General features: G+C 38.0%; 1 protein-coding gene and 1 long non-coding RNA gene across 5 annotated transcripts in view; one reads left to right on the top strand and one right to left on the bottom strand.

Moving 5' to 3' along the window:
- LOC309482857 overlaps positions 1-23,014 on the top strand; it is a 157,612-nt gene that overhangs the window by 99,323 nt on the left and 35,275 nt on the right. The gene's annotated exons all lie outside the window — the stretch shown is intronic.
- Positions 338-23,014, bottom strand: part of ryr3 (ryanodine receptor 3) — an 87,529-nt gene continuing 64,852 nt past the window's right edge. For 2 of the 4 annotated variants that reach the window (XM_082147426.1, XM_082147423.1), the window contains 46 exons: positions 22,731-22,846; positions 22,567-22,634; positions 22,330-22,451; positions 22,097-22,146; positions 21,958-22,018; positions 21,627-21,865; positions 21,388-21,469; positions 21,166-21,296; positions 20,649-20,966; positions 20,310-20,550; positions 20,037-20,124; positions 19,857-19,949; positions 19,532-19,702; positions 19,393-19,452; positions 19,178-19,309; positions 18,197-18,309; positions 15,495-15,591; positions 13,439-13,551; positions 13,290-13,341; positions 13,139-13,195; positions 12,300-12,399; positions 12,137-12,216; positions 11,972-12,048; positions 11,812-11,885; positions 10,157-10,174; positions 9,277-9,357; positions 9,002-9,090; positions 8,754-8,882; positions 8,568-8,672; positions 8,406-8,487; positions 7,019-8,322; positions 6,799-6,842; positions 6,554-6,719; positions 6,385-6,471; positions 6,040-6,240; positions 5,798-5,928; positions 4,403-4,445; positions 4,197-4,324; positions 4,059-4,119; positions 3,831-3,977; positions 3,606-3,740; positions 2,668-2,824; positions 2,434-2,498; positions 2,252-2,352; positions 2,053-2,104; positions 338-759 (listed from right to left, as the gene is read on the bottom strand). In XM_082147426.1, coding sequence (XP_082003552.1) covers positions 664-759; positions 2,053-2,104; positions 2,252-2,352; positions 2,434-2,498; positions 2,668-2,824; positions 3,606-3,740; positions 3,831-3,977; positions 4,059-4,119; positions 4,197-4,324; positions 4,403-4,445; positions 5,798-5,928; positions 6,040-6,240; positions 6,385-6,471; positions 6,554-6,719; positions 6,799-6,842; positions 7,019-8,322; positions 8,406-8,487; positions 8,568-8,672; positions 8,754-8,882; positions 9,002-9,090; positions 9,277-9,357; positions 10,157-10,174; positions 11,812-11,885; positions 11,972-12,048; positions 12,137-12,216; positions 12,300-12,399; positions 13,139-13,195; positions 13,290-13,341; positions 13,439-13,551; positions 15,495-15,591; positions 18,197-18,309; positions 19,178-19,309; positions 19,393-19,452; positions 19,532-19,702; positions 19,857-19,949; positions 20,037-20,124; positions 20,310-20,550; positions 20,649-20,966; positions 21,166-21,296; positions 21,388-21,469; positions 21,627-21,865; positions 21,958-22,018; positions 22,097-22,146; positions 22,330-22,451; positions 22,567-22,634; positions 22,731-22,846 — 6,157 coding nt within the window. In that variant the 3' untranslated portion in view covers positions 338-663. The remainder of the gene's footprint in view (positions 760-2,052; positions 2,105-2,251; positions 2,353-2,433; positions 2,499-2,667; positions 2,825-3,605; positions 3,741-3,830; positions 3,978-4,058; positions 4,120-4,196; positions 4,325-4,402; positions 4,446-5,797; positions 5,929-6,039; positions 6,241-6,384; positions 6,472-6,553; positions 6,720-6,798; positions 6,843-7,018; positions 8,323-8,405; positions 8,488-8,567; positions 8,673-8,753; positions 8,883-9,001; positions 9,091-9,276; positions 9,358-10,156; positions 10,175-11,811; positions 11,886-11,971; positions 12,049-12,136; positions 12,217-12,299; positions 12,400-13,138; positions 13,196-13,289; positions 13,342-13,438; positions 13,552-15,494; positions 15,592-18,196; positions 18,310-19,177; positions 19,310-19,392; positions 19,453-19,531; positions 19,703-19,856; positions 19,950-20,036; positions 20,125-20,309; positions 20,551-20,648; positions 20,967-21,165; positions 21,297-21,387; positions 21,470-21,626; positions 21,866-21,957; positions 22,019-22,096; positions 22,147-22,329; positions 22,452-22,566; positions 22,635-22,730; positions 22,847-23,014) is intronic. The other 2 variants (XM_082147425.1, XM_082147424.1) reach the window with 1 other exon arrangement.

Consider the following 23,014-nt stretch of genomic DNA (forward strand, 5'->3'; position numbering starts at 1 on the left):
GGAACCAAATGTTTGCATAGTCTCTTGTCATAAGGCACTTTGCTGTATGAGAAACATCTAGTGGACTGAAGCAGATGATCTTTATATTTCTCATTCCACCAGTCAGATTACTGTCTTTAAAAGGCATTGCACATTCTTCATAGTATTTTTTTGTTGTTTGTTTTTAAATCAAACAGGCATAAACTGTGTTTGGCACTCAGAAGGTATTCTTGTGCATATTTGTGTAGACGTTCATTCAACACATCAAAAAACATATATATATATATATGGTAACATCTCATCTCACAACTTCATGTGCATTTGTGAGTTAAGCAAATGAGGCAATTTACCATGTTGGGTTTTTTTTTTTATCAAACATGGCTTGTCTCTTAATTTGGCAATGTGTGCTACATGTTTTTTTTTGTTTTTTTCTCAATGTTGGACTTGAGTTCACATTTTTGGCTTGATCACAATGAGTTCTCGGTATGTCGCTGTCATTTCTGGTGGAGAAACGGCTGAGGTTTTTTTGTTTGTATGAATCAGTGAGCAGCATTTGATGAGAGCTATAGTTTAGGATGTTGTGTCCAACCTACATAAGATCCTAAAATCCATTTATATTAGGAGCTCATGTAGGTTGAACATGTGATTTCTCTCATATTTGGACTGAGGACAACAGTACGTCCTCTAGGCCAGCAGGTCCTCGTATTGCTTCCGGAAACAGTCTCCAGCAGGGAAGAAATCCCAGCACCTCTCCTGATACATCTTCCAAACATACGACTCCTGTAGCAAAAAGGATAGAGAAGTAATGTGATGATATCATTTATGAAATATAATATACACTACCGTTCAAATGTTTGGGGTCAGTCATTTTATTTTTAAAAAACATACTTTTTATTAAACACGATAATAATGTAAAAAAAAAAAAAAAAATTCAAATAAATGCAGAACTTGGCTATTCTATTCATCAAAAGTCTTGAAAAAAATGTATCACGGTTACTACAAAAATTTTAAGCAGCACAACTTTTCAACACTGATAATAACAAATGTTTCTTGAGCATCAAATCATATTAGAATGATTTCTGAAGGATCATGTGACACTGAAGACTGGAGTAATGATGCTGAAAATTAAGCTTTGCATCACAGGAATAAATTACAGTTTTAAAATATATTAAAATACAAAACAGTTATTTTACTGTTTTACTATTTTTTTTTTTTTTTTGATAATCACTAGGACACATTTTTCTATATTTGGGTCACTTTTCCAAAACTCTTCACACTTTCAACTTGGCACAGCAGTTGATTTCACATTTAAAATTCACTAAAACTACCAAAACACGTGTCAAAATGCACAGTCATGTCTCAATTCAATTCATTCTCCCATAACATCAGCAAAGTTTGTCAACAAGAAATTGTAAAAAAAAAAAAAAATTACAAAACATGAAATGACATTCATGCTATTACTAAAACATACTATTTAGAATTCACTACAGTATGTTAGATGGTCCATGTTTAAATTTCAGTACAAAATAATTCCTTTCGTACAGATGGTAATGCAATTGAAAGACTAACACCTGTGTAGGTGTTCAGCAACATCTAATTGTTTTGATAGTATTTGATTTTTCAGATTCAGAATATATTTCAGTTTGGTATTATTATGGAAATGTAGCAAATTACTGTCTTTTTCAGTTTTGAAACGGAACTAAAGTTTAACAGTTTTGAAAAGAGTACAGTATGTAAATGTGTGCAATAGTTTTGGCCGGTGTTTGTGTCTAAATGAGAAAAGAATAGATGTAATTTGAAGTCGTTGAATGCATTTTGTGCCAAAGCAATGATAAATAATCCAAAGTTTAGGCCATTTTGACAGCTGTTGTGATCACTGTGTGAAGAGTTTTGAAGAAGTGTGTATTGAGATATGTGTCCTATAAATTGTACTAATATTTCACAATATTACTGTTATGATCAAATAAATGCAGCCTTGGTGAGCATAATACTTTTTACAAAAACAAAAACCTTACCAACCACAAAACCTTTGAACAGTACATGATTTTATAATCAATTAATTTAATTGATTACCTGACCAGTGTATTCAGTCTCATCTTTGTTGATAAGGTACATCAGGAAGAATCTGTTAAATAGGAATATTTGATTTTTTAGATGTGTTGACTTGATTCGTTTATAAAGGAAGCATTCTAACTATAAAAAGGTTGTCATCAGATGACATACTGTATATGTTCATGTTAGTTGAATTACGTCATATAGATGATTTACTCACAAATAGTTGGCCAGATTGTGCTCTTGTAAGGTATGGGTCTCAAAACCATGCGGGATTCTGTCAAAGTAGTCATTCCCGATTCCACAGATGAAGCATTTTGTCTAGACCGAAGACAAAACGTTAAAACAGGAACAAACTGTGGTCTTTTTAGACTTCACAGGAGGACGTGTGACATCACTCACCTCCATGTCCTCTTTCACCTGCTCCTGCTGGTCTCTCAACTCGCCGAAGGCATCAATGATCAAACCTGGTTTGAAAAATGAAAGCATTCACTATTATGTTGATGTTCTGAAGATACAAATATTGAGTGTGAGGTTGATAATACAGTATTGATTATGATCGGTTGGGCAGTGCTATTTAAGAGCAGTGTTAATAGAGTTTAATGGAGCATGTAAATCAGTGCAGTGCATCTGTACCCTGAATGATGGCCAGCAGAATGACGATGACAAAGAAGAAGAAGGTGATGTCAAACAGAATGCGGTAGAGCTCGTAAGGGTCACCGGCCGGGTCCACGATTTCATCACCGATGCCACCGCCAGCCCTCACACCCACGTACATGTGGAACAGGTAGCACTGAGGATTCATGGGATCTGTTTTAGTTATTAATGATCTAGCAAAGCAGTTTGGGCATATACACACACACACTTCTGTTTTTTTAAGATTTCTTTCACCAAGGCTGCATTTATTTGATCAAAACTACAGTAAAAACAGCAATATTGTTCAATATTATTACAATTTAAAAGAACTTTTCTATTTGAATATATTTTAAAATGTAATATATGTTGAAAACAGTTTTTAGTTTTCTTATTCTGGATTCCTTGATGAATGGAAAGTTCAAAAGAACAGCGTTTATTTAAAATAGAATTATTTTGTAACATTATAAATGTCTTTATTTTATCAATTTAATGCATCCTTGCTGAATATAAGTGTTCATTTCATAAAAAAAAAAATAGTACTGACCAAAAACTTTTGAATGGTGGAGTACAATCTTTGAATATAAAAATAAAAATGTAAAAATCAAGCTTTAATATATATAATATTTCTCAATAATAGAAATTCCCATTTCTTTTTCAAATTGAATAGTAGGGAGTAGTAGGAAGCCCCCAAAGGGACATAGTGATGGGCAAAAAATTAAATGTCAATGCTTTTGCGTTCTCGCACAAATGCGTTCCCCTGCAAAATGTTTGCATTTTCCCAATAAACTCCAAGTTCACTTGGAAAACATTTGCAAAATGTTATTTTGTGCAATAACGCATCCACACCAATAGTCAGTATGAGTCCAAGATGACTTCCAGATCAGACTAAATCCACATTCAAGCCCAGGGAACCTTTCAAAACGAAAACATAAACTCACAGTCATCATATCATCACACTTCATGTCAGGTGTGTCCTCATCCTCGCTCTTGTTGTAGAACTTGCGGAAGAAGTTAAAAGCCACTACAGTGTACAGGTAGACCACGACAGCCAGGAGGCCCACGGTCAACACCAGCTGTTCAAATCAAGAAGGTGTTTTCATCAGATTTGAAGTATTTTTGTGGTAAAGCTGTACTGCAGTCACCCCCTGCTGGATGACACTTGCCTGTTTGCCATTGTGAGTCACAGAAGAGAGGATGGTCCTCAAGGTCTTGAAGCCCATCGCAATGTCCAGCAAATGAGCGGCAAAGAAGAAGTTATTGTAATGCCCCAGAATCGACATGGTGGTGTACCAGATCAGGTAGAGGTAAGACTAGAGATCAAACACAAAACGTTATTGTCCTGGAATAGGATAATCTTCCTCCTAACATTCTCAAATCTGAACCGTACTCACGTTGTCCGTCATCACCACCCCCATCTTCCAGATGTGGTACTTGGTATCAATTGAGCTCAACCTGCAATTGAAACCAAAACATGACTGAATACTTCAATGCTCCTTAAAACCAAATGTTTTTGGGTCCTGTCAGCTCACCAGGACAGCAGGGAGGCTTCCTTCACCACGGCCTCTTCAGTGGGATCAAAGTCCAGAGCACTCTTATCCAGACCCAGGAGTTCAGCTATGCGCTCGGCCCCGTACAGGTCACCGTATTTATTAATGACCTAAAGAAGACGGTGGAAATTGTGGAATACAAGCACCGTAAATGAGTAACATCACAAGTTTATTGTGATTCTGCTTACCTTCCTCTTAACAAATTTGTCCCAGTAATTGTTAGGGAAGGACCTGAAAGACAGGTAAGTTAGTTTTTAAGTACTCAAATCCATGATAAAATCAAGTACAAAATCCAGTAATAATGGATGTTAACAGATGCATGACAATAATTAATGGATGATCTGAAGGATTAATGGTTTGTCTTATATTAAAATGTAAAAAATTGTAACAGGTCACCATTAATTATTAAATTACTCTTGCCTTCACTGTTTCTTTTAAAATGGTTTAAATATATTTAAGTTACAAATATTGCAGCCTCTCAATAAATATTAAATCATAAAAGTACCATAAATAATACTTTAAAAGAAATTTTTAAATGCTGTTTAAAATAGTTTTGCATTGTACTTTGAAAAGTAAAATGTTTCTTTATGTTGATTATGACTTTTTTTTTTTTCTGTGAAAATGTTTCGATATGCATATTTATTGTAAATTCTAGTACAGCATATCAACTTTCCACAGTATTTAATGCCATTGTACATACACTACAATTCAATAGTTTAGGGCCAGTAAGATTTTTAATTTTTAAAGAAATTAATACTATTTTAATTCAGCAAGGACATATTAAATTAATCAAAAGTGACAGTAAATGTATGTCACAAAAGATGTGATATGTGTATGTATGTGGTGCTCAATGCTATAGAAAAAATTATCTTTTTTTAAACACTGACACTGTATTGTAAATGTAACATAAGGGACTGAATGAAAGGCCCTGTTTACACCCTGGTATTAAGATACGTTTTGGTTGATCGGATCACAAGTGGATGATGCAAAATACAGGTGTAAACGGGGTCGTTTGAAGGTAAAAACGGTGAAAACGTTTCAAGCTTGTCCACTTTCGACCTCTTCCAAAGGTAGTCAAAAACGCATTCGACCGGATTGCTTTCATAGTATAGACACTCATGTGGTTGAATGTGTTCTAACAGCCACAAAAGACCATCTACTGACCTAACTTGTAAACATTTTGGGAAGCGCGCAAGCCAGACAGGATTTAAACTTTGTCGGCTGAAGACCCAAGTTTGGTTTGAAGATGAAAAAAATACTAAGCACAAACTAAGTTTGTCATGGTCTTACGGCTATTAGAGCAGAAACAAAAGTTGCTGCTCTCCGTATGTTTTTGTGCCGTCTCTAGTCACATTCATATGTAAATAGCGCAAGCTTACTGTATTTCATCCATTAGACTGAAAGATCTGAAAAAGCTCCCCTTAGACCCTCCCCTCGAAAAAATCAGGACAGAAGTGGTTGAAAGTGGACAAAAGAGACGGGTTAAAACACCCGGTGTAAACCGGAATGTGTCTCACTCATCTACTTGTGATCCGATTGACCAAATCACTTGGGCCTAAGAGAATGTCAAAAGTGTTTCTTACGGAGTTGCAATGACCAAACGATCCCACTGTCCTTTGATGTCATCATCAGACGGCTGCTCGGTAATATACAAACCATCAAACTCAAGCTTCCTAGCGATCTCCTTCTCCCGCTTGAACACGACTAAAGGAACCTAAAGTGAAGAGAAAACAACTACACAAATCATGGACACTGTTGTGCAGCATCTGGCTTTGAAACTCTTAATCCTGATAAGTATAACCAAACTAGAGGAAACGGGATAAACCTTAAGGTAGTAATATCCAAAGACACAGAGCAAGGAGATGACCGTGTGCGTTATAGCCAAGAAAGTCAATGTGGGAGCCATGTAGCCAGTGCTCTCCTGAAGAATGAAGTATTCCATTCCTTCACCATCTTCATCACCCTCCTCCTCTTCTCCACCCCAGGATCCCTCCTCCTCTTCCTCGTCATCGAAACCGCCAGTCACCTTTAGAGTGGCAATATTCAAGCGTGTTAGAGAGCAACTACAAAATGACCAAATAGGTCATTTAAAATGTCTTTTATACTATGAATGTCTACTTCATATTTATAAGCACAATTCAAGTTAATAGAAAAGTCATTTGCATGACACCTTGTAGAAGAGCAGGATGAAGTTGATGGCGAAGGCCACAAACAGAGCCAGAAAACGAAGGTTGTAGAAATTACGAGCCAGGTAGTTCTACAGAGAAGAAGTAAACTTAAATTTTTCATGTTTGCCACTTTAACAACATTTCCTGTTTAACTAAAAAGCTTTTTCTTACTAGTGTTTTGGTTTTGTAGACTTCAAGCACTGCAAAGAAACTGGCCATGAATGCTGGAGCTCTATCTTTGGAAGAGCCACGTCTGGCTTTTGGAGCTGGTTTTTCTGCTGCTGGTTCCTCAGGCGTTTCCTCTTTAACCTTGTCTTCTTTCTCCTGATTCTCGGTGCTAAAAAAACAACATTGCTATGTCAGGACATTTTGACAAAAGAAATAATGACAATATCTTATTACAATAGTCAACTTACTCAGCTTTCTCTGGCTCAGATTCTGGCTTCTCTGCTGCTACTTTCTGTGTAATAAAAAAACAGTATAGTTTCAAAAATACAAAACACAAAATACAAAAATCGTACCGTGTACGCCCACCTTAAGTGCAAGTTGCTTTCAGTTAAGACAGCTCAAACATGCATTTTAGTTTGGGACCAGGCTTAAGCCTTGTCTGTGAAACCAGGCATATAAGATACAAACCTGGCTTTTCTTCTTCTCAGCAGGGGCACTAGCTTCAGTCAGGACTTCACAGACATCGCCTAGACCGGGTTCTGCTCCATGCTTGCCTTCTTTCTTTGCACCAGTATTAAGTAGATCCATGATCGTATCCGGCTCCAGCTTCTCAGCACCAGCACCGGTCATCTGCACCATATCTGCCGACACCACCAGCTCACTGCTCTCAGTTTTTTCTGCTTCCAGTACATCGCCATGGATCCCAAACTGTGTTGGATCAGGCATATTACCCAAAATATCTGTCACTTTCATGTTTTTAGCTCCCTCTACAAAACCCCCTCCAAACATGGAAGACCAAATTATATGGAAGAACCCGAAGATGATGCCAAAAATGCCTTTGAAGAACCCGGTGAAGAGCATCCAGAAGAAGGAGAAGAACCCTGTGATCATTTCTCTGATGGTCAGCTTCTTGAATTTCTTAAACTGCTTCTTCATACTCTTAAATGTCAGCATTTGACGGAAATTAGACATGCTCTTCTTCACAGAGACGCAGGCTGCCGTGAAGGCCGAGGTGGATTCAAGAGATGCGTCTTCCTCCTCAGACAAGCCTTCAAGCAGGCTGTGCAACTCTTCATCTTCTTCCTCCTCAGGTCGTTCTGCGGCATCTGGCTCGGAGATCTGAGAGGCCAACTGCATTTCAAAAATGGTGTCCTCACAGAAGTTTACAAATAACTCCATCTTCTCGCTCTCACCACCTTCGTTGACCACATCGAAGATGAACTGTCGTTTGGACTCTTTGACTTGTGGCTTCTCCCACTGGGTTCTGCTAGACTCGCTGATCTCGAAGTAAACCCTCTCGATCCTCTTGGCACCACCCATGATCTCAATACGGCCCAGGTACGGCTCAAAGTAATTGAGCACACTTTCAGCCAGGTCTAAGAAGGTGGCAAGGCGCGAGTCGTGAGGCATGTGTTCTGAAAGGTTAGTGAGAAGCACAACCACGTTGAAGCCAATGTCCTTGGCTGGTTCATGGAAGCGTTCCACAAACTCCTCGTAGTTGAATACGTCATTTTCATCTGCCTCCACACAGGAGAGAAGAAACTCGATTTCAGACTGTGTGTATTGCTTCTGGCTCTCCATAGACTTCTGGAACTCCTTCTTGGATATAACGCCTTTGCAATCTGGGTCATACTCCTTGAAGTTATCAGATGTAGTGAGGTCCTTCAGTTTGAGGAACATGTCGAAGAACTTGAGGATCATTTCCACATTGCTGGAGGACTCCACTAAAGTGTCGACCATCTGCTTACCGATAGTTCCATTCACCACATTACCTGTAACATACAGTTGACGCATTAACCATTACTAGTCTCTCACTAGCTCCATTGTGATGTTTGAAAGGTCAATACACTCTCACCCTCAAGAAGAGATAACATCATGACCACCATATCCTTCTGCAAATCCATCAGTTCCTTCAATAACTCTATTTGACTAGAATCCTGAAACAAATGGACAATATTCAGTTTTGAGACATCATCTTTGGTAAAAGCTAGACATTAACAGTGCCCTGACGGGTTACCTGTGACAGTTTCATTTGCATGTTTGCGAAAACATGCAGGAACCCAACCACTGCATCCCACAACCTGCTGTGTGCCAAACTCTGCTGATTCCCGATACAAGGGCCCTAAAAAGAGGAAATACAGTATTATGAAATGCAGAAATCCATTGAAATCTAACATGCGCTGGTGCACTGGTGTAGCATTACCTGAATGTACTCAGTGAGTGAGTTAAAGATTTGTTTGGCTACTGCCAAAGCTTTGGAAAAGTTCAGTTGCCCAGCCTCATCCATGACATCTTTCCCAGAGTAATACCAGTAGAAATCGCTTATGGATTCCTGGTAGTGAAAACAAGCACAACCAATATTAGAGACTGAAGTTGAGAAGATTCATGGGGATTCAGAACTATGTTGTTTTCATATATAACGCATCTACAAATGTATTTAGTGTGTGTTACTTGTAGACGTAATAGGTAGTCCACAGTGCTAATGATGATGTTGACTGTAGTAGTGTTTCCAGTCTGGGTCCGCAAGAAGTTTTGGAAATCTGTAAAAGGAAATTAAAAATTTCAACAATGTTTCACCAACAATTTGCTGCAAATTAAATATATGACTTTCTTTAAAAAGTAATTACATTTAGAAAAATATATACTTATATTTGTTATATAAAGATATAATATAAAAGCTATAATATTTTATATTTATAAATGTATTTATTTTTTACAAGTCTTACCATTATTGTGGCCCTCGCACAGAAGTTGCAAAAACCTGAATAGATCCTTTGTAAAGTCATCATTTTGTAGTACTTTGGAACCTTAAAACATGACAGAGAAATTAAATTATTTCTGGGCCATATGGTTAAAGCAGAACTAAACAACAAATTGACATCAGTCTCAAGCAAGCAGGTGACTAGCACATATTTTGGGAGCTTGCTTCACTTAGGATGAGGCTCGAAACACCATCCCAAGAGCTGACTGGAGAAAGAAAAGCTTGTCGATTAATACACAGAAATTTCAAGAAGCTAGGTTAGCGAGGTAACTTTCACAAGGATGGTGTACAGTATATTTGCTGGAGATACAAACAGATTATACTGGAACTTGACAAAAATAGTGCTATATTTTGTAGAATTTAATTATTATATACTGCACACATAAAGAGGAGATCCTGTTGTATTTATTATGTTCTACACAATGTCATACTTGTGAAAGTTAGTCATGTGAAGAACCAGCTTTGTGAAATAGCCACAGATTCAAGGCCTGGCAAAGCTCTCTGCTCATTTTGTAGCTGTGTTCTAATGTTTAGCTGAGTGTACGCCTATTTTTTTAACATGTATTCATCTTTTTCAACAAAGTATGAGTACAGATGATTCATAAAGTTCGCAAGGAAGAATTTTTTTTTCCCATTGAGTGTACTAGTTTAGTAAAGGGAGTTATGTAAATGAGCCTGGCTTTGGTCTTAGTTCTATCTTAATACTGTGTCAGCATGCATTAGTCTCTACAAGCACTGAAGAGTAGTACATTCATATCACTAGTAGCAGGAGAAGAGAAAAGTTACAAGAAATGGAGACATGCCAGGGAACAGCATTAAGAAATGAGTAGCTAAACTTTATTTACCCCGCTCTCTCATGTTGCCTGCAATCCAGTATAAAATGATGGAAAACAAACACAAAGAGAGCAGACATAAGCAAATGGAGAGAGACTGAATATCAGAAAGAAAAAAGAAGAGTCATTAAACTTTTAGTCAGAGGATGGACATGCAGTTACAGATGTGAACAGAGACAGACTTCAGACGTGTTTCATGAAATGTAAGACCTGGTTTTTAATTAGATGCAATCTATAACAATGAAACTAAAGTTGGACCACATACTGTGTAACACATACAGCATATTATTCACTGGGATTGGACAAAGCTTTATTTGTTTAGTTGTGAGTACACAGTCATCCTGCAAAATCAGTAGTTAAGGAAGGTGTTAGTATTATTTCCAGTGCAGTGATTTCAATCATGTTCTGTGTCATACTTGATATCCGATGCCTTTCATATGATATCTGATGCCAAAGGCAACAATATGGCTAATAAAATAAAGCTATCAGGTTACACTCATCAAGCCTTTCAAGAATATGTCTAGGTTAATATTTATACATAAAATGTATATATATAATATTTTGTATGAAGTTGTATGAAAAAACTGCTAATTGTATAAAATATCTCTTCATTACAGTAATGCTGAATTTATTTAAAATGTAACTTATTACATCATGGAAATTTTTGTTCCAAATTAAATTAATTAAATTAAATTTTAATCTGGACGAAATGATTCTCATTATTTATAGTAATTATAATCTAATGAGAAAAATCATTGAGAATAATAAAAATTGCAAACATCTGGACGGATTACAGTATGAGGATGACTTGTCAACAAAATAATGTCACAATGCAAAAAAAAAAAATTTGTTTCAATAAACCAATGATGATTTCTTTATTTTTTGTGCACAGCATCATCACACCACAGTGGTCCTTCATTTCACCTTTGAAGATGAAGCCCTTTAATAACTGGATAATAAAACATGTAGGGCCCTATCATACACCCGGCGTCAGGCGCGACGCAAGTGTTTTTCGCAGTTATCATTTTCATGTCCTTTTGTGCGCCCATGGGCGTGCTGGTCTGAAAACGAGGTGTGTTCAGGTGCATTGTTGGCGCCTTGCTATTTTGAGGCAACTGAAATAGACTGCGCCATTGACCGCAGTATTTTTGTAAATAGCGAATCTGCACGTTATGCCCAAAACACACCTATTACACATTAAGAGAATAGGGACAACCCTTTTAGACCATGCATCAGGCGCGACAACCTTTTTTCCCGTCGTTAAACTAGCAAAAGTGGATTCGGACACGGCCTATGTGCACTTGCGCCGTGCGCTTTAGACCATGCGCTTAGATCGTTAAAATAGGGCCCCTAATGTTAATGGTATCCCATAGACATTTGACATTGCATGAGAAGAATACTGCAACTTCCACTGTTGCAGTGAATCCATGTACACACATTAACTATGCACTTCACAAAGTTATCAGGGTGCAGCATTTGCCAGCTAGCCAAAGGAAGGACCAGAACTGGTACCACTTTCAATCCTGACAGTACTAAAAAAGGCAAAACTTTGTAGTATAATGGCAGGACAGACATTATGCAGATGTTGCTATCAAATACATTAACTAATTACTCATTGTATTCATTAAAAAATTGCAGATAGAGAAGAATAAAGTTTATTGGCTTACTTGACCCCTCTTCAGTCATCATTCCAAGACTCTCTGCTTTATTCTGCCTTTCAAATGCATTCAAATCCAGCACACTGTCAGAGATAAAGAGATACTGTCAAAATGAATAATCACAGTAGGGCCAAATGGATAATCGGTGCAGGTCTGTGTTCACGCCCACCTGCAAGACATCATCAGTCCAGATAAACTTTTAAAGAAGCCGGCATCTCGCTTTTCCTTCAAATAATCCAGCATTTTCTGAAAAATTATAAATTACAAGTATTTACCGAGCTCAGTATATCTCTGTGGGACAAAATAACATGATCTGCCCAGTCAAGCTCTTTACCTGCTGGACAAGAACGTTGCCTCCGTTTAGGATAGAAATACCCAGTTTAAGGGTGCCAGTCACCATAGGACCAAGTCGGCCTGTAAACAAACAAATGCTGCTATAGAAAAATCAAATGGATTAAGAGAGAGAGCGAAAGCAGGTCAGAAATAGAGAAGTGTACCTTTACTGGCACTGATCATCTGTAGGACCATTTCAGCAGCCCCACGGGCATGAAGTCTGGCCTGCTGGTACAGAATCTTCTGCTTCTCCATTTCTTTTTCCTGTGAGACAAGAAAAACGCATTAAAATTGACCAGAATACTGCCTACAGTCCATGAAACATCATATTAATTATTTTTATTGGTGTTTTGTGTGACAATACAGATTGGTACATTGATAATGAGGTTCACAGTAAGACATTGTCCTTTATTAACATTTTCCATGATCCCTTTTAACTCAAATGGACAAGAAACCCGCAAATAAAGAGACAATTTTAATCAAATAGATTAAGAAAAAAAGTTCTATTTAATCGCTGACAAATATTATTTGTTGTCAGTTACCAGTGAGCAACGTAGGCCTTTAATGTAGTTCAAAACGGGATCCCAAGTCTTATAAAGGCTTTAAGTGAGCCAGAGAGCGAGCATCTTAACTTTTCAAGTCTAATACAGTAAAAAAGAATGTCCTGTATCCACCCGTCATGTGTCAGGGGAGAAGCATGCTTCCACTTAAGAAGGATAGCCCGTCTGGTCAGGATCGACCTTGCGATCTTGGGCTGTTAAAGCGGGTCTAGAGGAAACCCCACAGAGGGCTAGCAAGGGATCAGGGTCTATTTTAGTGTTGAGAGCTTCTTTTTAAGTGGTGAATGTTTGCAACAGTCGCTCCTGTCTGGGGAAAAAATGTGTCCAATTGGGCATTGGTGCTCTGAATAGTACTTTACACTGTGGTAAACCATGCCTGGCACATATGGAAGAGGAGTGTACCTGCTCATATGCATTATTTTTTTAATTCAGGAATTGAATACCTCAAACGTTTTTTCTTTTCCTTCCTCTTCTTCTTCTTCCTCATTCTCAGCACAACTCTGTAAATTAAAATATTGACTGATTGAATATTAACTCTTTAAAACAATTACAGTATAATTTAGAATAATTAATTGGATTCAATACAACACTGACTTTTGCCATCATGTCAGCGTATGCAATAAAGAGAGGATCCTCTTCTAGGAAACTACAAAAACACAGTAAGAAAATCAGTTGTTCATCCATTATTAAATGAAAATGTATTTACTTCTATAATCTTTACACCACATATATGAACACATCACCTTCTCTCCGTCAGAGCATTGTGACTAAAGTGAAGGATGAGCTGATGAAGAGGGTCTGGCTGAACTTCAGCTTCCTCTTCCTCTTCTTCGTCTACCACAGCCATAGGAGTTTTCTGCAGGAAGAGCCACTTAAGTTATAAAGACTGCACCTCCCACAATCTGTTAATCACCAGCTTTCTCTCTAACTTGACTCCACACAAGCAAATGTGAACTTTTTTTTTTTTTGCTATAATCAGAGTTCTAATTTGATAAACCTTGGTTTCTTTAACACCAGTCATTTATATTTTTATAAGCACACCCACCAGTTGAAATCAAAATAAAGCAAATGACGATGCACTAACACACTCTGACACTTCAATCACTCTCTCACTAAAACCATGCTCATCTGCTCCACTGCCAGTGTTATGCTAAATTCAGAATTTATGAATTAGCTCCCTTTTAATCAATGAGTGCAAATTTGAGTTCAACAGCTCATGTCCCAAGGGATGATTAACTGGAATTGGAAATTGGAAATTATTGAATTCCACCACAACTACAAAATGTTCAAAAGCAGATCACTACATGGAGTCTGACATTTTGAACAGGTAAATCATAGCAGTCTGGCAAATAAAGTATATTAAATACATTAAAGTCAACATTATCTAATGTTTTTGGAAATATCTCATGTTGCGTGTGTGATAACATGGATAATTCATCCTGAAAAATTAAATGTATTAAAAAACCTACAATGAATTTCTATGAATTCATTGCCATTCTACTTCTTTAAAAATCGAATTATAATTACTTTCCGCATCTTGCTTAACTTTTTTAATTTAGGAGCTAAATTCTCAATTCTAAATGGTGCACAACCTTGAACAAATAACTTGTATAGTGTTACAAATCAAACCGTAACATCACATACATCAAAAAAGCTCATTAAAAACACAACAGAAAATCTGTTCTCCTCATTATGAGAATAAACATGAAATAAACACGTGACACTTTATGCAAATTAGTTTCATTCCAGTCATTTTCAACATTACGACTCCAATACTTTGCTTCCTGGTCTTGTGACAAGGGTTTAAATTAGACATGCAGATATTTTACACAAAGACACACTTAAATGTAATCGGGATCAGTGTCTCTCTGTTCAGGTCCTGTGAAGCCACTTGAAATTAACATTTTAAAACTTCAAAGAAAGAAACTACTGCTATGTTACTTGGATCAGATGTGCTGCACAACTGGGTTAAATTTGTTGGATCCTGGAAGTCCACTGAGCCTGAGCTGAGAAACACTTGTTCGGATGACATCGTGGTCTGAGCATGGTCATGGGGTCTGGTTGGATGCTCCAGAATTACACAAGGACCAATGACCAGTTCAGGATAAACATGCAAATTCACATGGAGACACAGCAATGGAAATGGCTTTGCAGTGTATGTTAAGTGTTACATAATGATGTAAATGAACTTTTACAAATATTAAATATTACTAAAAGGGTGTCTTCATAAGAGTTTAACAATGAGCGCCCAATTATCCCATTAAAAATAGTAATAATATGAATTAATTCTGTTAAATATTTCATTAGTGCTCAAAATATTTCCAGCTCATTAATGAATAAATATATTCTTCTTTAAGACGCACAAATCAGGTGGGTCAATTTAGAGCGCAGACTAAACTTTAGCTGAGACATGATCTCTACATGAGGTGAACATGCCACCGACTCTCACAACAGAGACTTACGAAAGAAAGACGACACCCAAAGAACAAATCAGAGCGTCGCGGGGAACGTCCGCCCCCTTACCAAAGCTGCGCTGAAACGGACTGCTTTTCTAGTGAGATGGCGGGTTCTGAGGCTCAGCCGAAACTCATGCATGCCTTGGCTGCTGTGCCTCGGTCTGTAGTGTGTCACGCAACCAGCAGAGCTGAACACAGGCCAGGATGAGTACATGAGGCAGGCAGAGACGTGCTCCCGCGCCTGAGCAGGCACGGTGCTGGCCGCAGAGCATTCGGCCCCCGAGAAGGCACCAGCGGGCACACACAGCACACGGGGCAGCGCTGATGCCAGCCCGGTACTTACTGCCAGGTCCTGCACTAGCCTCTCCTCAAAAGAGTACTCCTCTGTCTCTATCCAAAGTCTCTGATAGCCACTGAGGAAGAGGTTAATTGAGCGATGCCTGAGAAGTGGGGGGGGAGAGGGAGGTTAAGAGGAAGATGAGGGAAGGAGGTGCATTCTGTGGTGTGAGAGGAAGATGTACAGTCCATGGCCTGATCTGACTGGTCACCTTAATGAGGACTTCCATGAAAGCACGGCTACCATCTAAATGATCATTGTTGCATATAGACTTATCACAAAGTACTCATCAGGTGAACAACCTTCCACCCACTCTGAAACTGCCTGTCGCTACGTAAAGTTAAGAGACCCGTGGGAAACGGAAGGTGACCATTCAGAGTGGCGGCGCTAACTGTATGCTTGTGCTCAGCCCTTAGCTTGGAGAATGGAGGAGGAGGAGGTTGGGATCATGAGTTCTCTTAGTCTCACATTACCGTTAGCATGGAGAACAGACGGTCAAAGCTGGAGGTATGGTACACCTTTTCCAGCCAAACGTACCGATAGCCATTCAGGAAGTAATTATTATTTTTGTATCTGAAGTGTGTTATGGAGACAATAGAAAGGGACAGGTTTTAGGAGGAGGAAGAAAGGAGCATGGAAAAACACCAATAAAACACATTTAAACAATGACACTAGAGCAGGGGTCTCTAACCTTATTTAATTTAAAAGTTACTTTTTAAAAATGAAAGTGGCTGAGAGGTACAGTTGTTTTTATAGTGCATCATAACTAGAGATGAAACGGTATGACAATTTCATATCACGGTAATAGTAACCAAAATGCTTACGGTTATCATGGTATTGTTAAATTGTGCTGGAAATGAAATGATAAATCTATAAAATGATAAACCTCACATTTCAGCCTTTAAATCGTTTTGATAAAAAGAGTCAAAATGATAAATCATAGGCATTTTATGTGCTCCATTAACAATTCATAAACATAACCAAATTGTACATTATTAGAATGCACATTATCTTATTTTCCATCTACAGGTTAAATCTAACAGCAAACATTTGGTCCGATTTTCGTATTGGTCTAAACAAAAATGTAAATCCACTATCTGCAAGTAGGTGGCGTTTATGGAAGAGAAGAAATAGAGCTTCTTAAGTAAAGGGATAGTTCACCCAAAAATGATTTACTCACCCCAAAGTTGTTCCAAACCTGTATGAATTTCTATCGATAGAAATGTGACCATATTGTTCAAAATATCTTCTTTTGTGTTCAGCAGAAGATAGAAATTCATATACATTTGGAACAACTAGGGTGAGTAAATAATGATAACATTTTCATTTTTGGGTGAACTATCCCTTAACCTCTGTAAAGCAGTGCTGCACTTATAAACTACTTTATTAGGCATTACACGGAGGGAAAATACCACTTTTCTGAAGACAGTTGGTTCCCTCTTAGATATTCATTAATTAATTAATTCATTCATTCATTCATCTAATTTATCTTAGCACTCTGCCTACCGTCATGTTTTGACAAAAACAAAGCCGTCACTACATGCTTTCTAATTTTGTTTAATGCCGAACAATATTTACCACACATTTTTCAGATTGCGACAAATACGGGTTTAATGTTAATTAAAATATGAAACAATCATTTTTATTCTGAATTTTAAAAGAGCAACTTGGATGGAAAAGCCAAGAGGCTCAAGTTACTGTATTGCAATCGCCGCAAATTAGGCACACACATCTTTAGCCTATATTTGTAAAGAAAAACTCACTCTCCAATTCCTCATGAAAATAGCATGTTTTTTTCCCTTTTCTTCGCTTGAACGCTGTCTTTAATCAACCAGATGCAAACAAAGTTTTCTAGCTAATACTGCCTTGTAGCCGTATAAACATGATGACATGCTTGAGTGAAACTTCCTGATAGTTTTTTTCCCCTGTTGTTGGTTGTTATTCTGCCATATTGTAATTACATCTGCAGGTTAATAAATACAACAAATAACCTCATGGTCAAAATGTCAAATAAATACTTGATTTGCAATGATGGGGGTGGGACAACGGTCTATATTATAAGTCTATATTAGCTCAATCTGACTGGATGAAAAGTACGACTGTGTCCGAAATCACATACTCTCGAGTAGATAGCTTCCTTATTTTGAATAAGTAATTACTTCATGACCGCTAAAAAAACGTATCTACATAGCTCGAATGTGTGTAGAATGAATGCAATCAGGACATACTACATTCGCCATGTTATCATTATCATGTGACCTACCAGCTTCAGTTGCGTTGCTTCACTGCCCTTCACAAATCCTCTCCCGTGGCCTCATGGGATGGTAAAGTGTCCATCGTATGCACACTTCAGAATCTCGCCGAATCTACTCTTTTATGAGTACTGTGAATTTTGACATACTTTTGTCATATACTGTTTTTCGGCTACTATATAGTAGGGAAGTATGCGATTTTGGATGCAGCCATTGTCTTGGCGAGCTACCTCCAATCAGGCCACGAGCTACTGGTAGCTCACGAGCGACGTGTTGGAGACCCCTGCACTAGAGGGAGTACGGAATGCATTCAGATGCATTTGGAAGGAAGGAATAGCTATCAAGGAAACTTTCAGAAGTATCTACTGTCCATTGAGTCAGTACATTTTAAAGCTGAATGCTGTGAATGTATATTGCAAAGTTGAAATTTTAATACAAAGGCTTCCAAGAACATACCTTGGTAAGTTGTAGAGTGGTGCCATTCGGAAACAGGCCACTACGGCACGCTTTCGTTGCTTTGACAGCAGCTTCTGAAACACCATCTTCTTGTTCCTAAGTGGTAACTCAACCTGAGAGTGAAATAAATGGTTAATAAAAAATGGCAGTAATCACACTGGGAAGTAAAACATTCATTTATAAGTCTACTTGGTGTTAATGACAAAACGGACTCACTATATAAGATCAACATAACATCTTTTGGATAAACAAATCACAATTTTGAGTTCATTTGTGAGTGTCTGTTCATGATTCAAAATACAATTAATAAAATTAGGGTTGTTGATCGATTAAAAAAAGATCACAGAGTTATAAATATATTTTCACATTAAATCTCCAAATTGACGTAGAAGAAACATAAAGACAGTATTTTACATATTCAATATTTGTTTAATGGCATTTTTCTTTATAAAGGCCTACTATGAATGACGGCTAAATTATCATATTAGTTTTATTTATCATTTATTACAGAACATTACAAATATTACAAAAACTTTTAATTTAAGTGTACCTAAAACTTAAAAGCTGTGAGCGGCGCACAGATACACTGTAACGCTAGCCGAAGGATGTAAATGAAATACATTAGCATAGCTATTGTACTTCAGGAAGTGGAAAAAAAAATGTATGCTGTGTTAATTATTTTTAATTTACATAACGTGTTAAACAGCAAATATTAATTGCAAAAATGAATGTTTTATTTTCCCAGACCTACTTAAAATGTTACATTTATTAGCATAGAGTATGTAGAAATGAACATGAACCTAGAATAATAAATGCTGTTAAGGTATTTTTTATTGTTAGTTCATGATAACTGATGCATTAACTAATTGAACCTGTTAAGTGTTAAGTGTTTCCCAATAAACAAGGTTGCTGACCCGGTGTAGGCAGATGTGTAATGGCATTATATGAGCATGGTGGATTTAATTTGTATGCCTATTGTACCTGTTCAAGGTAGTAGACAGCAGCAGAGATGGCCTGAACTCTCTCCACATTTTGCTCTGGGTCTGGAGCTCCCTCACTCTTCACCACATCTTTATAGAGGTTCAGCTGCCACTGCACTGCTGGATCTGCCGACTGTGATGAGACAAGAAAAACCAATAAGCCAATGTCAACATTTCAGCATCTAATCATGTATGTTAGACTTTGCTACTCCAGACCTTCTCCTGAAGATGGAGGTTCTTCCTCAGGTAATCCTTAACCTCATCATCTGTGTCTTTCTGTTAAAGGGAGATATTGTTAGAGGCTTGTTGGAGATCACTTATCGAGAATAATTAAGACAACAACACATACACTCACCAGACTGTAACGGATCTTGGCGAGGGATATGAGCTCCTGGTCTCCAGGAGTGCACATGTTCAGGCCAATAGGCAGCATCTTCTTGTGAGCTGCTACAATAAGGGAAGTCTGGATGGAGTACAACTCTCCTTTTCTTCTTTTTCCTCTTCTTTCTTGGTCCTGACCTCCAGACTAGTTTTACAAAGCAATATATCTTAAACACATATGGCTCTATAGATCTTATAATGGCTTTTTGTTTTCATGAGCACATGTTTCCTGGGTAATCAGCCCAGAGCTTTTGGGTACAATTTATTATAGCGGACAATTACTTTATAAACATACTTACCTTTGACATCTTCGTCTTGCTGTCTCCAGTAAGGAATGCCAGGTTGTTAATTTCATTTTGCACCACAAAATTTTGCTCTTCCCTTTTAAAGTTCTATGGACAAAGAGCAGAAACAGCTTTTGGAAGTCTTTTATTTGCAAGTCCTTAAAATTATTCTTTGGAGCAATACAGAGAACTTACATGAGATTTACACCAAAGGATGAAAATCTCCGACACCATTTTGAAAAGTTCAGTTGAATCTGAATGTGGTTCCTTCAGCCATGTGGATCTAGATTGTCAAAAGAGAGATGGCCATTGTTTTGGAAAGCTGATGTTTTATTTTCTATAGATTCCAGAAAGAGGACTTTTATTTAATGAATAACTAAATAAAACCATAATCAATAAAAATGATTGTTTTCATTCTTGTTTATTGAAAAAGTTTAGCAGCTCCCTCACAGGTTATGGCATAAATACCTATTGTTGTCCACATAACGAATGAGCATCGGATAGAAGGCATACAGATCCCTGCAGAGAACAGCAAACTCATCCAGAATCTGCAGTTCAGCTTCCTGAGTGTCTATCCTGCTTTCAGCCTTAAGCAGCTCCTCCTCATTCACTATCTTCACTGTTTTCTTCTTCAGTTTCTCCAGCGTTGGCAGGAAGTGCGCTCTCAGGAGATCTGGGCTAGCCCTGCTAATGATCGGCTGGGTGTATACTACATATGAGGGAGTTGACAGATATTTGAGAATTGTCCTGATATTTTGCACTCATCCTGTATTAAAGCAGGTTAAACAATTTCAAATTCACCCTCACCTGCAAGTCTTTTCATCCAGGGAGCGTTATCAATGCCAAGGTTGTTGTTTAGAATCTTGAGGATATTGCCCAGGATGAGGCTGAGATGCTCAGATGTGACAGTTGTGCAGCAATTGGCATCAACTGGGGAGTTATCTGGACCTTTTTCCCACCAGTAAGACAGGTAGTTACACAACATGGGAAGGATGACCTCGATGACCTGTGGCATCTCTGTATAGCGTGCTCCAGATTCAGAAATCTCCCCAATGTCCTTCATTAGGCCGTCTAGATGAGGCATCTCATGACACATCTCATCCACGGTGTCTGGCATGCTCAAAACTGTAAAACACTCAGTATTACGGCTGGGAATTTTTGAAATCATGTTTTTTTCTTTAAAAAAATGTATAAGCCACTGTCATCTAAAGACCAATTTGTCTATTATGATTGGCTGCAAATTAACCATATTTTCATTGTATGGTTTCTTACTGAATTCCAAATGATTTAAAATAGTCTCAGATTCTGAAAAATATATACTCACTAGCTCGTTCTCTTGGTGTCTTGGTGTTGAAGACAGATTGGGGATTGTGCATATTTAGGTGTGGTTCCAGGAAAGCAACGGGCATGGCTCCAACCAGGGTAGATAAACATTCACCCAGCGAGGGCAGCTGTCTGTAAAAACCAACATATTGGTCTCAATTTCAAGAAGAAATGGATAGCTCCATCAGAAAGAAAGTTCCTTCAGAAATAAAGTTTTTTGTACTTTTCCACATAGATGTTCTTGCCACTGCCCAATGAGTACAGGCTGGTCAGGATGCGGTAGCAGGACAGCTGAATGTCATCCACTAAAACATACAAGGGCAAATATTTTGAGGAATATAATGATTTTAAGAGCAAATAGTGGCATGCAAATCCAATTTTTCTGGCTGGACTGGTTGCACTGTATGTTTTTGATTCACTAAAAAGAACCAATTCATGAGACTAACATCATAGCTCACTTACATAGCAGCTCTGCTCCAAACTGGTGTTGGGTGATATGCTGAAAGACAACCGTCAGGATGGGCAGCAGGGCCACTGAGGTGTAGTTGATGATCTGGGTAACGCCCTTCATCTGAGAGCGTGACTGACCCAACTTCCCTAGCTTCAAGTTCTCCAGAGTCTTCTCCAGGTCTTCCGCTGCATTCTCGAAGAAAGTCCTGACACCAGCCTTCACCAGCTCTGAGCCAGACTTCATCACAGTCCTACAGTAAGAACAGAATCAGATCAAAACAACTTAGACATCAATCACCACTGACTGATTCGTATTGCACTATTTGCAGATTTTGCTCACTACCTGAAGTCCAGTGAGCGTGACAGGATGTGTAAGCAGCTCACCATGGTGGTGGAGTCACTTCCTGAAAGAACAAACAGTCTTAAATCAGTGAAATGAGGTATAACCAGGCAAAATGAAGCTCATTTTTGAAAAGTCTTACCAAAGAGTGAAATCCTATGTCTGACCAGGGCTGCCAGCTTACAGAAAAGACTAAGAAAGAATGGTTCAAGTTAGTACTGTCCATAAAACAATTATTGCATCCAAATATGCACTCTACTTTGCTACGCAATATACAACCCTCTGTCCCTTCTCAGGACAAACATATATGATAAACATTTATAATGATATGGATTAATATTGTCTCATTCTAAATAACAGGTGTAACAGCAGCACCTGGTGATCATCTCCTTCTCTTTGTTGGATGCGTAGCCACTGCTGCTAAGGTTGATGTTGGGGGTTGACAGGAAGTACATGCAGTGGTTCTTGAAGTACTGGTCTATGAGGGGCAGCAGAACCTGTGTAAGAGAAAAACCTTTTAAAAACTGGCCTCTAACTCCCATAAAATATGAAGTTTGAAGACTGTTCTGCATATGATAAAAGAGTGTCTGCTTGAAAACGCTTGAATGCTACCTTAGCAAAAAACTTGATCTCTTGATCATGGGGAGATTTGTCTGTCTTCCCACTGGAAGCCATCGCCTCTAAAAAAATGTTATGCAAAGAAAACAACTGATCAACTTTTTATGTAAACATATCAATCTTTAATTGTTTACAGAATATTTGTCATCTTTTCTCACCAAGATGGGCGATAAACTCCTGTGCAGAATCAACATAACTCAAGAGCCTCTTGAGGAACTTATAGGCAATCCTTTTTTCCATAGAAGAGGAATCTTGCTCCAGGTCCTTCAGACCTCTGCATACAGAAAAAAAAAACATTAATAAAGAGATCACAAACTGTTGCACACTTCATGTAATACAGTGCTTCGAGACCCAGATTGTAAATCAAGTGGCGACCCCCCACAGTACTAAAATTGTAAAAACGTAAGAAAAATGTCCTTAATATCGAATATGAAATATTACT

This window comes from Leuciscus leuciscus, assembly GCF_965113295.1.
Source record: "Leuciscus leuciscus genome assembly, chromosome: 19".
Lineage (NCBI taxonomy): Eukaryota > Metazoa > Chordata > Actinopteri > Cypriniformes > Leuciscidae > Leuciscus > Leuciscus leuciscus.